Source organism: Falco naumanni, chromosome 2 (assembly GCF_017639655.2).
Source record: "Falco naumanni isolate bFalNau1 chromosome 2, bFalNau1.pat, whole genome shotgun sequence".
In the NCBI taxonomy this organism is placed as follows: domain Eukaryota; kingdom Metazoa; phylum Chordata; class Aves; order Falconiformes; family Falconidae; genus Falco; species Falco naumanni.
The window spans coordinates 21,029,666-21,042,467 of record NC_054055.1 but is presented as its reverse complement, the minus strand read 5'-3'; the positions used below and the strand labels follow the sequence as shown (position 1 = coordinate 21,042,467).

At 36.5% G+C, this 12,802-nt stretch overlaps 1 protein-coding gene across 4 annotated transcripts in view; it reads left to right on the top strand.

Annotated features, from left to right (window-relative positions):
- ATM (ATM serine/threonine kinase) overlaps positions 1-12,802 on the top strand; it is a 77,562-nt gene that overhangs the window by 48,312 nt on the left and 16,448 nt on the right. For all 4 annotated transcript variants that reach the window (XM_040583543.1, XM_040583542.1, XM_040583544.1 and 1 more), the window contains 10 exons: positions 167-254; positions 603-758; positions 1,697-1,805; positions 2,622-2,710; positions 2,806-2,908; positions 4,095-4,243; positions 5,732-5,836; positions 6,348-6,467; positions 7,529-7,763; positions 10,224-10,391. In XM_040583543.1, the coding sequence (XP_040439477.1) occupies positions 167-254; positions 603-758; positions 1,697-1,805; positions 2,622-2,710; positions 2,806-2,908; positions 4,095-4,243; positions 5,732-5,836; positions 6,348-6,467; positions 7,529-7,763; positions 10,224-10,391 (1,322 nt within the window). The remainder of the gene's footprint in view (positions 1-166; positions 255-602; positions 759-1,696; positions 1,806-2,621; positions 2,711-2,805; positions 2,909-4,094; positions 4,244-5,731; positions 5,837-6,347; positions 6,468-7,528; positions 7,764-10,223; positions 10,392-12,802) is intronic.

The following is a 12,802-nucleotide window of genomic DNA, read 5'->3' as shown; positions in this document are numbered from 1 at the left end:
TCATAGAAGGGGAAGAAATACATTTTGTGACAACTTAATTTTGGAAATGCTGTCCAAGGAAGTTTTTAGTTATTTTACTGAGTACAAAATACACCTTTTTATTTTGTAAATGGATGTGTTATGGTAAAAGTTCATTATATTCTTTCTTTTGAAATACGTATCCCAGAGCAAGAAGCCCATAATTTTAGAAGTTTGGATAAAGTATCTCGACGAGCCATGCTTGCTGTTGTTGATTACTTAAGAAGACAAAAGAGGTGAATTACAGCTTTCCAAAATGTTGCTTTTGTTTAATTATGAATGTTCTAAGATCTGTTGATGCTGTAGATTGAGGAAGAAGGATGTAGTAGAGAACATGTCAGTTTAACAATGAAGTAGTAGTGACCTCGCATTTGTTACAGAAGTGGTACAGGTAGCTTTAAAGTGTTCTATCTATGCTGAAGGAGTTTTCTAAAAAATTGTTGATTAAACTATTTGTGGTATTGGTTTGAGGGGGACTAAGATAAATTTAGCCTTTGGAAAGCTTTATTGTTAGATTGGATTTATTTTGCTTAATGTTAGAGGGAAGGCCTGTTACAGCAATAATAAAATTCTTATTTAATCAGATCTGTTTCAGGTACGGTTTTTGATGACAGCTTCTGGCTAGATCTGAATTATCTTGAGGTTGCTATAGCAGCACAGTCTTGTGCTGCTCACTTCACAGCCTTGCTCTATGCAGAAATCTACGCAGACAAGATAAATATAGACAAGCAGCAAGAAAGGTACAAGGCTTGAGGAAAGCAGTTTCTTCACATTTTGGGTAAAATGGATCATGTTTTGGGTGTCCCAGTAGTGTTTTGTTACGTGAAAAATCAAGGAAACCTTAAAAGAATTCTTTAAGTGTGTGTATTTACCTGGAAAATATTTCCACCAGTCCTTGAATGTGATCCCAACCTTGCTAATTTGCTAACTGTGACACACTCAAAATAGTGTCATTTTGACTTCTAACCAGGTTTTCTTAGTAGTGTGTGTTCTGGAGAAACTTCACTAAAGCTAATGCTTCTGGATATTAAACCATAGTGAACCTCCCTTTATAAACTGAACACTTTTCAGATTCTATTTCTCATAATTAATAGTGTGCTAGTGGCTAAATTACAGGCAGAAGTGAATCAAGGGAAGAAAGAAACCAGAGTCATGACCAGAATTGTATGGGTAGAGCTGAACGATCATTGCAGAAGGAGTTTTCTTCTATAATTGGTACTTAAGCTTGTCTTCTGGTCTAGCAAGATCAAAACATGTAACTAATTTACTAGCTTCATTTTGGCAACAGGTAACTTTAAGGCAGTGAATGTATAGCAAAAGTATGGTTGTAAGCATATATACTATGTAGTTGCTTTTATTCTTTCCCAGAAGAGAGCATTGACCAAAGCAATTTGATTTAATAAAAGATTAGAAATATACAGGGTGGTTTGTTTTTTTTTCCTCTGAAAAACCACCTTGATGTTGAAATTCCTTGATGCTGATATTCTCAGTTCAGCTGATCACTTTGTCATTCTGCGGGAGAGCCATTTTGAATAATGGGGGGGGGGGGGGGGGATACATCCGACCTGATCGTGCATTTGGTGTTTGTGCCCCATACTTCATAAGTGTAGTTTCAGAATTTCTTTACTTCTTTGTATGTAATTTCATTTAACTGTACTGGCTGAAATATTTCCTTTAGGTTGTCTTTTAAAGCAGCCAAGAGTTTGATGTTTGAAGAAGAAAGTCAAAGAACAATTATTACTACTTTGAATGAAAAAAGTAAAGAAGAAACTGGCATAAGTTTACAGGTACGTGTGTGTGCTTCATAATCCGAAAGCATATATATATATATATATATATAATCTCATATAATTGTAGTTAACAGTAGGTTTCATCTGAGCTGAAGGCAGCTATAGTTGAACTTCAAAAACTGTATTTGAAAGTTCTCCTCATGCTGTGATTCAAAGTGAACTCAATAGCCTTGCTGGACAAGTTAAATTCAGGATCTATTCTCCTGAAACACTAATTAACTGGCAAATTTTAAATTGCAGCAAAGCAGACTTTGTTTCCCTAAAGAACTGACCTCATGGTGGTAACCCGCCAAGTATTTTTCAGTTTGTTTTGTCAGAGCAATATGTTCGAAATCAGCAAATAGTGTAGGAAGTTGTAATAATCCAAATTGAAGTAGTATTATATCCTGCAAGTTTATTTAATACATAAAATCTGATTCAGTAATCTTGTCTAAGTTACTTCTTTCCATAGTTCAGTATTGCAGAACTGTGCTTGCATTGCTTACCTGGTGTGCCTGATACTCATTCAGTACTGCTTACTGCCTTCTGCTTTTCAACCACTTTCAACTTTTCTGCTTTTGTCTGTCTAGGGCCCAGCGCTAGTTTTTTTTAATAACTTGGCAGAGAAGTTAAGTAGTCCTGAACAGTTTTGTTCTAGTACAAAACTTTTCTTCCTGTGATGACAGCAGGTTCAGGTACTGCGTAAAGGAAAACTAAGCAATGATAACATGTTACGTGGAAGGACTTGTATTTATAAGCTTACTTGATACATATAAAACTCACTTGAACTGGTTCTGAAAGAGGTACTTCTTCATTTTATGGCTCATGTTCTAGGACCTTCTCATGGACATATATAGAAGCATTGGAGAACCTGACAGTCTCTATGGCTGTGGTGGAGGAAGAATGTTACAGCCATTAGCACGGTATAATTTATTAATGTTCTTATGTTTTTTAAAGTCACTGCTTTCATTTATTAGTAAGGAACTTAAACTGAAAACTTCTTGTTAACTTACAACAGGATAAGAACATACGAGCATGAAGCAGTATGGGAGAAAGCCCTTGTAACATATGACCTTGAAGCAAGCCTCTCTCCATCTACTTGCCAGGCAGGAATAATAGAGGTAATTTTATTTTATAATAGGAAATGACTGTAGGAATTGATATCCATTGTACTTAGAGTCATTTGTAGTAAATGCAGAATTGTTTTAGGACTAAAAGAGATCTCTTTGGTCAAGTCAAGGCTACTGCCATAAGCATCCAAACTGTATAAGACAACTCAGTATTTGTCATGAAAACATTAAGGCTTCTAGTTCTCTTGTCACTCACCCATAATCCCTGTCTTGCGTAATGAATTTTGTGAAATGTTGCGAAATAAATGTAGTAAATTTTATACAGAATTTGGCCTAAATCCTTAAATGACAGGATATAGAAAGTAATGTAATCAGTTGTTTTTTCCATCTCATTCTTTAAACCTCTCCATTGTGGCAGCTATCTTACTGAAACTGTGGTATTTCTGATTAAATAAATAAATAGAATTGATGTCTTATTTTGATCCTGTAAAAATATGTTGCTTTTTTAGCCTAAAAATGTTTACACCAGTTCTGTAATAATAATAGCAGAGGTATATCTGTATTTCCCTTCATTTTCATTTTCCTATGGTACTTTTCCTACCCCAAATTATTTTATATATATAATTTATTCATTTATTTAAATTTAAATAGAAATAAAATATTATATATTTTAATATTTATATGAACACAAATATTAAATAAATATAAATATTTAAATATTTAAATAAATAAATAAAAATATATAATGGTTAAAATTCCATTGTGTTTCTCCTTCATAATGCCTGTGCGCATAACCTGGAGACGTTGTCACAACTATAAAGTCATTATGGTCTTCAAACAGATAGGATTTTAGGAGTTGTAGAAAACTTTTTCAAATCCCCACCAAGAAAAACAGGTCAAGAAGTTTAACCAGTTTTGACTTACTACCCAGGAATGATGGAATGGAGAAATGTGAGCAGATATTTCATTTGTAACACAACATGGAAATTTATTTCAAAGAATGCCAGCCACAGTAGTATTGAAATAATTTTCCTGGGGTTGCAGGTATTGATACTGTGATTAGTAGTCTTACTGAAAAGTTTTTATCTTACATAGTGCTGAGTTTAGAAACACATATGGTTCTGCCTTACCCTCAAAGGCTTTTTTGTTCCTAAAGGTAAAACAAAGCCTTTTAAAATAAACAGTTCAGTTTATTAGAGAAATAATAACCAACTTCAAGTAATTTTGTTAATTCCAGGCTTTGCAGAATTTTGGGCTTTGCCACACCCTTTCCACGTACTTAAAAGGACTGGAACATGAAAACACTGAGTGGTGTGCAGAACTGCAGGAAATACGCTACCAGGCAGCGTGGAGGAATATGCAGTGGGGCCACGTCTCTTCTGTCAAGTAAACCAGCTTACGATTTTCCTAGTTCTTTAAGTGAAAGGCAATGGTTTCAGTTCCAAGCAAAAAGATGACATTAGAATATCATTTCAGTGAAGCAGGTCACCTAATTTATCTTAATCATTGAACTGAAAAAGACTTTTTTGCTTAGACCTGTCTATTTTGTTTGCACAACACTTTTCCTTTTCCTGGGAAACTGTATGCCGTTGATTCTTCTTTTTGGTTGTTCATAACTATAAACTGAAATTTTCCATTTTTGAGACAGATAATAGATGTATCTGAAGTACATATGATGGATAGATTTTTTTTAATATTTAATCTATAATAAAATGGGGAAAATATCACTTGGTAAGCTACAAAAGGTTATCAAGACCTGGATAAGCAGCCACCAGTGCTGATTCATGGCTATTCCCTCAAAAGGAGTAATCTCTCCAGTGTAATGTCAGATGCCTGGCTTTACTTACTTCATATGACTGGCCAGGATCTAGTGTGAACTCTGTCCCTTTCTAGTACACCTACATCATCACACATTTTAGGAGGAATACAGAATAGATTCACTACATTTTGGTAAAAGCAGAAGTTACATGATGGGGTCTTCAGTAATCCAGTAACTTCAGTAACTTTCAGTAGTCAGGAGGATGGAGGATTTTTCTCCTAAGACTCTTATAGAGAGATGGGTTTGGGGAACATACCCTTGGTGTGTTCATTCTCTTCTCCTGCACTGTCTTAAGATCATTGTTTAGAAGCACCTGGAGGACTTCACAGACAGTATATACCCTTTTGAAGGGCGTATGTTGTGCCACAATCAGAACAAACTTCATATGGGTGGGCTTTATTTGTCCCTGGGTTGGGGTGTCTATAAACCTCTTTGGTTGTAAACCTCTTAGGCAACTAGAATATTCAGCTTTAATACAGGAGCAGAAAAGCAACGTGTAAGATGGGAGAGAACTGAGATGGCGGGAAAGAGGAGGGTCAAAGAGAAGCAGAAAGAAAAGTGAAAAGGCAAAGAGAAAATTGGATTGAACACTGTGGGTTTTTTCAGCCTTCCAATTTTCTTTATATTTTCCTTTTTTAAAATATTGCTGAAGTTAAATGTAAAAAAAATGTTAATTCTGAATTGAAGTTGCATATATACTGTAATATGTATCTTTCAGCATAATACTGAGAAATGGGTTGTATTTAAATTTTTATTGCGCAGTTAGTTCTGTGTTATATTTTTGATAGAAACTGGGATATATTCTCCATGTGCCAAACATTTTGACAATTACTTTTTTTTCTTTGCTTTAAAAGAACAGCATGAATTTATAACATACTCAATTAATTTAAAGCTTACAAAGTTGCATTATTATTTTTTATCATGCAAAACAGCAATCCATCCAACTGCAGAAAATAAACTACTAAAAAATACTTGTCATAAAGGTAAAATTGACCTCTTTGTAGAGAATTATAATTTTCTTTTTTATTTTATGTTACTTTTGTTTTATTTGGAAGAGATGAGACAGGAAGACCAGGGTACCATGAATCGTTGTATGATGCTCTTCAGTCTTTACGAGATAAGGAATTCTCTGCTTTCTATGAGAGTCTTAAAGATGCCAGGTAACTGCATGCAAATGCTCGTATCTGCTGTTAGGGAGAAAGAGACCTTGTACTCACAAGTTATGCATGAAAGACTATTATGGGGTTTTACGGGCTTGAATAAAGACTCATGCATAGAAAATAAAATTAAAAATTATGGACTGCAACTTCATTTCTAAGTTGATTAACTTAAATTTGTCTGTTGTGCATACACAATTTGTTTGCTAATTGAAGATACATTTCCTGTAGTATACATCCCTTACTTTGCAGTTCTTTTAAGTGGATTTAAATGCTGACTGCTCTTCTTTAGCTGAGCCGTCAGATAGGCTTTGGAGTTTATATATGCTTACAGTGTTTTTGATTATTGACAAACTTAATTTTTTGAACTTCAATGGTAATACAAAATATTTCTGAACTGAATAGTGTTGCTGTTTAAATTCTGGTTGCTGTATGGAAATTGTGTTATGGATACTTGGAATTACTTGTGGATATTAAAAAATAATAATTTACTATTTCTCTGTTAAATCCATAGAGTGAATGAAGTAGAAGAGCTGTGTAAAGGCAGTCTGGAGTCTGTTTATTCATTATATCCAACTCTTTGCAGACTACAGCTAATTGGAGAGTTGGAAAATATTGGTCTGCTGTTCTCCAGGTATTTTTTTAAGCTTGTTTCATACTCCTTAGTTTTCAGGATTTTTGGTAATCAAGTCTGGCACAAAAATAAAACCACCTCAACAAATTTCATGCATGAACATCTCAAACTTCATCTTAAAAAATATTACTTAAAAAATAAAAGATTTTAGCATTACTATGTGAAGACAAATCTAGATTCCCTATTTCCAGATGGATTTAGTCATGGTCTAGTTTTAATTATTTGATACTGTGCCAATACTGTTTTTTAGATAATTGCTTTCTTTCCTTTGTTTTGAGTTCCCTGCTATAGTCCAAGTTGTCAGTCATATCTCCTAGGCTTTGGTTTACTAAACTGAGTCATTGTCTTCTAGTTTCCATTCTAAAAATGTTTTGCATTTCCTTGATGATACCCATAGATCTATTGAAAATTGTTTCAATTTGAATCACTTTCTTCATGGACCGCTATTACTGTCAGTATTCTACCTCAATTCTTAACATTACTTTTTAATCATAGGAAGGTATTTATCTCTGTGGTGCTATTGATGCTGATTTTTTTCTGCTATAGTTTTATCGGTTTGGTAGCTTATAGCCATCCTACAGCCATCTACCATGCCTGGGATCTATGAACCATTGCTATTTGCTGATAATGAGTTGCCTAAGAAAATACATGTAACAACATACTACACAGCTACAATATCACAGTTTGGAATTTATTCTTACATTAAGCCATATATGACCTATATAATGGAATAAGAATCTTGGTTTCTAATCTTTTAAGCAGCTCTCTGTTTCAACATGATTCTTTTTGCTGGTGGACCTTTTAACACGACATTGTTGCTCAAAAATGTTTGCAGTGGAGTTGCACACCCTGCTAATGTTGATTTCTAGACCTTCATGTTTGTTAAAACTGGAAGCCTGCCATTTTGTTCTGCACATTAGTCATTTTAGAGTTTTATGGACTGTTTCTTGGTTTTGAACTGAACTGCCTTGGGAGTTTACTTCTGTTACTTGTCTTGCATTTCACTGGTATTTAGTGAGAATTAATTACAGGTCTTTTTTTTTTTTTGGCAACAATTGCAGATCTGTTACTACTCAACAACTGAACGATACTTATTTGAAATGGCAGAGACAGTCCGAGCTTCTCAAGGACAGTGACTTCTGTTTCCAGGAACCTATCATGGCTCTGCGCACTGTAATTTTGGAGATCTTGCTTGAAAAGGAGAATGAAAATAACAAAAGAGAATGTATTAAAGACATCCTGACCAAACACCTAGTGGAGCTCTCTAGACTGGCAAGAACTGCTAAAAATACACAGGTAACAAATTCCAGGAAAGATCAGTGATGGATGTTTAGTTTTTTAGTTCATAAAATAACTTCTTTTTTTAACAGTACTAAAGTTAACTGTATTCTAATTTTATTCAATAAATCAATTAGTTGGAGACTTAAACTATGTAGAACTTATTCATAAGTTGTATTTATGGGCATGTGTTCTGAATTTGGTCATAACTAAGCTACTCCGTGAGGTAGATGATACAAAAATGAAATTTTGTTGAAGAATGCTCTTGTAACTCTGTTACTTAATTTTGGTGCCCGTTTATATATCCAGCTTTCAATTCCATCATACTGTTGTTAGTATTCCAGACTAAAGAAAGAATGCTGCAAAAAGAACTCCATTGCTCCTGTATATTTAGTGTTTTCAAGGTTTTATACTCTTAAGCATCGTTGCACTGTGGTAAATCCCTGTGAATGAATTAGTGGGATTTGCAGTATCAGTGGTTTCCACAGCTGCTAATGCATTTAAGGTTCAGAGTCAGCCTTGCCTTGTTCTAGGTAGTGCATCTGAAGGAGCAACTCAACAAGAATTTATAGAGCAACAATATCCTCCAAGAACCTCTGCAGAAAGTAGTTACAGCTAAACATATAACCTGGAAAGATGTTTAAGACTTCTCTTATGAAACTGTATTAAACTTTGATTTCAGGAATGTTCTAACTCTTTTTGTGAATAATTTTGAAATCAGTAGGACAGCTGTCTTTTATGTCATAAATTTGCAAGGTCTTCTCAGTGCCTCCAGAATTGTTTGGGAAAATTACTTCAGAATGTTTTTATCTCATGCCTGCTCAGCCACTGCACTGTGGTGATGAGTGTCGTGGAAGAGCCTCAACAGAAGTTAATTTTTTCCCACTTTGATTTTTAGTTACGGAAGAAGATTAAAATTGGGACACCATATTTTGGGAAGATTAGAAGGTTTAGAAAGATTGAGCCAGTGTGTTTCTGAAAAAACTGTTGTTCCAGCCTCTTCAGCGTTGTAGGTCATATGCAACCTTTGGGGCATACTTCTGGGCCTTATCGGTATTTCAAACCATGTGTGGTGGGTTCACCCTGGCTGGACACCAGGTGTCCACCGAGCTGTTTTATCACTCCCCTCCTCAGCAGAACAGGGGGGATGGGGAGAAAATAAGATGGAAAAAAACCTTGTGGGTCAAGATAAAGGCAATTTAATGAAACAATAGCAAAAGTTGCATATGTGGAAGCAAAGGAAAACAAAGGTCTACTTCCCATCAGCAGACAATGTTCAGCCACTCCCCGGAAAGCAGGGCTTCAGTACATGAGTGGTTGCTCTGGAAGACAAACGTCACAAATAACAAATACTCCCTCTTCCTCCTCCTTTCTCTTAGCTTTTATATCTGAGCAGACGTTGTGTGGTATGGAACATCCAATTGGTCAGTGTGGGTCAGCTGTCCTGGCTCTGTCCCCTCCCAAGACGTTGCCCACCCCCAGCCTGCTGGTGAGGGGTGGGGGGCAATGTTAGAGAGGCAGCCGTGATGCCGTGCGAGCCCTGCTCAGCGGGAGCCAAAACACCGGGGTGTTACCACCACCTTCCCAGCTACCGACACGGAGGACAGTGCTGTGAGGGCTGCTGTGGGGCTCAGCCAGGCCCAGTACACCCTGGCATGATAACCCTTTCCTCTTGGCATGCTGGTAGTTGACAACATTAAGTGTCTGGATGTAGGAAAGATTTTGAGGAAGCACTCTTTACAACTAACAGCTTTTCTTCCTCTTTGGTGCCACTACCATCTGTCAGGAGAAGAAGAGAGTGTCATAGAGAGTCATCACACTGACCACTTATTGAAGTACCCAAACTTACATTGTCATTTACAGGCATTCTTACCTTTTAGTTGTTTACCATGCCTATTTAAAATCTTAATTGATTTGATTGTTGGTTGGACAACTTCTGAGAATACACCTTAGCCTCAGTCTTTGCCATTGTTAAAAAGGTAGTTTGCTTTTTGTAGTATCATAGTGATATTAGATTACTAAATAATGAGGACATTACTTCACCAGTGATATGCGTGAAAGGGTGGGCATACAAAAGAATTAGTATATGGTGGTGCCGGTTTTTGTATTATTTTTCTGCCTTCTCTTAGGATATAATATTAATCACTAAGCTAAAATTATAAATCCATTATTTCAGTAGGTACTGATTGTAGAATTCTGTACTTTATACCTCCAAGTAATTTAAAATGTTAAACATTGATACTTTTTTTGAGTTTATGAAGGTTAATTCCATAGTCTATTTTGGTTGCAGATGAGGATTTTCTGCAAGTATATAGAAAAATAACTTCATCTCTTTCCTGCAAATAAATTCTTAGCATGTGATTGGCAGAATATGCCATGGAACTAGAGCAAATGTAGATGGAGTTTAAATACAAAACTTTCTGTGAGATACATATATTTCACTTAAAGAATATTTTATAATTTTTTTTTCAATTTCAGCTTCCAGAAAGAGCTATGTTTCAGATCAAACAACACAATCCAACAGGATACGGAGTTTCTGAATGGCAACTAGAAGAAGCTCAGGTTTTTTGGGCTAAAAAGGAAGAGAGTCTTGCACTGAGTATTCTTAAAAGTCTGATAAAAAAATTAGATGCAGATTGGTTTCAGGTATGTGTTATACATGATATAAACTTATGGGAATTAAATTATTTAAGATCCCATTTCCACTTTCTGAAATTTTCCCTTGGAAGAAAATTAAAAGGCTGTCTGCAATATTATTAAATCTGGTTTGTACTCTCAGAATGTCTGAAAGCAGGAAAACCTGTATTAGCAAATCTTACCAGGGGTTTTCAAAGTGAGTCTGTAAGAGTAGCAAATATTAGAATCCATTATTCGTTAATTTGTTTCCAGTGCTACCACTGTGAAATACATAGCTTTTTAATATTAGAGGTGATTTCCCTTGATAAAAAATTAGTTTGTTTTAAACAAAACTGTTACACAGAGATGTATCAACTTAATCTGTGCCAACAGGTAAACAAACTAATAGCCAAGAAGGATTGTTTAGCCATAGAATCATACAGATTGGAAAAGACCTTTAAGATCATCAGGTCCAACCATTATCCCAGCACTGCCAAATCCACCACTAAACCATGTCCCTAAGCACCACATCTCCATGTCTTTTAAATGCCTCCAGGGATGGTGACTCAACCACCTCCCTGGGCAGCCTCTTCCAATGCTTGACCACCCTTTCGGTGAAGAAATTTTTCCTGATAACCAACCTAAACCTCCCCTGGTGCAACTTAAAGCCATTTCCTCCTGTCCTATCACTTGTTGCTTGGAAGAAGAAACCGACCCCACCTGCCTACACCCCCCTTTCAGGCAGCTGCAGAGAGCGATAAGGTCTCCCCTCAGCCTCCTCCTCTCCAGGCTGAACACCCCCAGCTCCCTCAGCTGCTCCTCATCAGACTTGTGCCCCAGCCCCTTCCCCAGCCCCGCTGCCCTTCCCTGGACACGCTCCAGCCCCTCGACGTCCCTCCTGCAGCGAGGGGCCCGACACTGAACCCAGGGTTCGAGGTGCGGCCTCACCAGTGCCCAGTACAGGGGCGGTCACTGCCCTGGCCCTGCTGGCCACACTGTTTCTGATACATAAGCTGTTAGGAACTGTAACAGCATACATGGCTTTGTTAGGAGAACAGTAGTAATAGTAAAAGATTTTATCTCTGGTCCTTATTGTGTAAAAGAAGACTAATCCAGGGAGACAGTAATAATTTATTTTATGCTAAAGGAGCATACCTCTGTTGCAGGCATGCCCGACGTCTGTAGGGAGTCTTTTTGTAAAAGTGGGAGTATGAGTTGAGGCTTCTATTTCAGCAGGCTGAAGCTGTATCACAAAGTGTATAGAAATTCTAGGAAAGTTTTTGACTGATAAATACTCACTACTTCTTTGTCCCTTGAACTAATCCTAAAATGAACTAATAAGGAACACAGATGTGATTTGAGATGCTGTTCCCTGTCTTTGAATCATCCCCTGTGATGTTTTATGTTGTACTCCTGAAAATGGAATCTTACCTCAAACAGTGGAATGTTGTCTCATCAAATTTGACTTCAGCAAGTGCCTCTGAGTCTTAGTTATCTTAGATCTTTTTGTAAACTTTCTGAAAAATTATGTCATTTGATGTGAAGCAAATGCTATATTCCCATCTCCAGTTCAGAATACAAGAACTGAAACAAAAATCCCTCTCTCCCGTCTCAGTAATGGGCAATGCGAAGTTCTAAGAAAAAGTGTAAAGAATAGTTGGGCTATATAGCCAGAGTACTCCCCCAGACTGATTCGTAGCACAAGAACTTCCTGAACCAAAGGTAGTTTCTTTGTAGGTAATTCCTTCCAATGTATTTTTTTTATACCATAAATTTGTCCTGTCACTTTTTGAATCTGTAAGCTTTCAATATCCAAAAAACTGCAACAAGGAGTTTCACAGCTTAATTCCCATGGTTTTAAGAGCCGGTTCCTTTTGTTTGTTTTGAACCCCCAACTTCATTTGATGTTAGTTCTGATCTTGGAAAAAAACACTGAATGCATGTTCCCTGTCTCCGTTCTCCATAGTGAGGTAACATTTTATAGTTACATTTCCAAACAGGAATATTTTGCAGTCCATCATTGTATACAAGAAGTTTTTTTGCCCCTCTCATACATCACTTAATATTTCATTTTTGCTGGTAATTTCATCAGAATTTTTTTCATTCCATTTATTGTCCTGTATTGTGTGTCTGCAGTTCTTTAGGCTGTCCTTGTTTTTATCATCTTGAATAACTCAAGATCATCACCATATTGCTCATCACCTTCTCAAGATTAATGTCTTTTGAACAGGACAATGGCTGGATTTTGGAGGCTTTTCACTAGCAACCAAACTCCACTGGAAAAAGGAGCCTATCTGTTTCTGTTGCATATCTTAGTTATTTATCCCTCCAAGAATCATGGGTTTTATTTCTTGCAACTTAGTTTCTTCAGCAGCCTTTTGTAGAAGAACCATGTCATGTGACTGTTGGAATCTGTTGGAGCAGGCTGAATCAGACATATC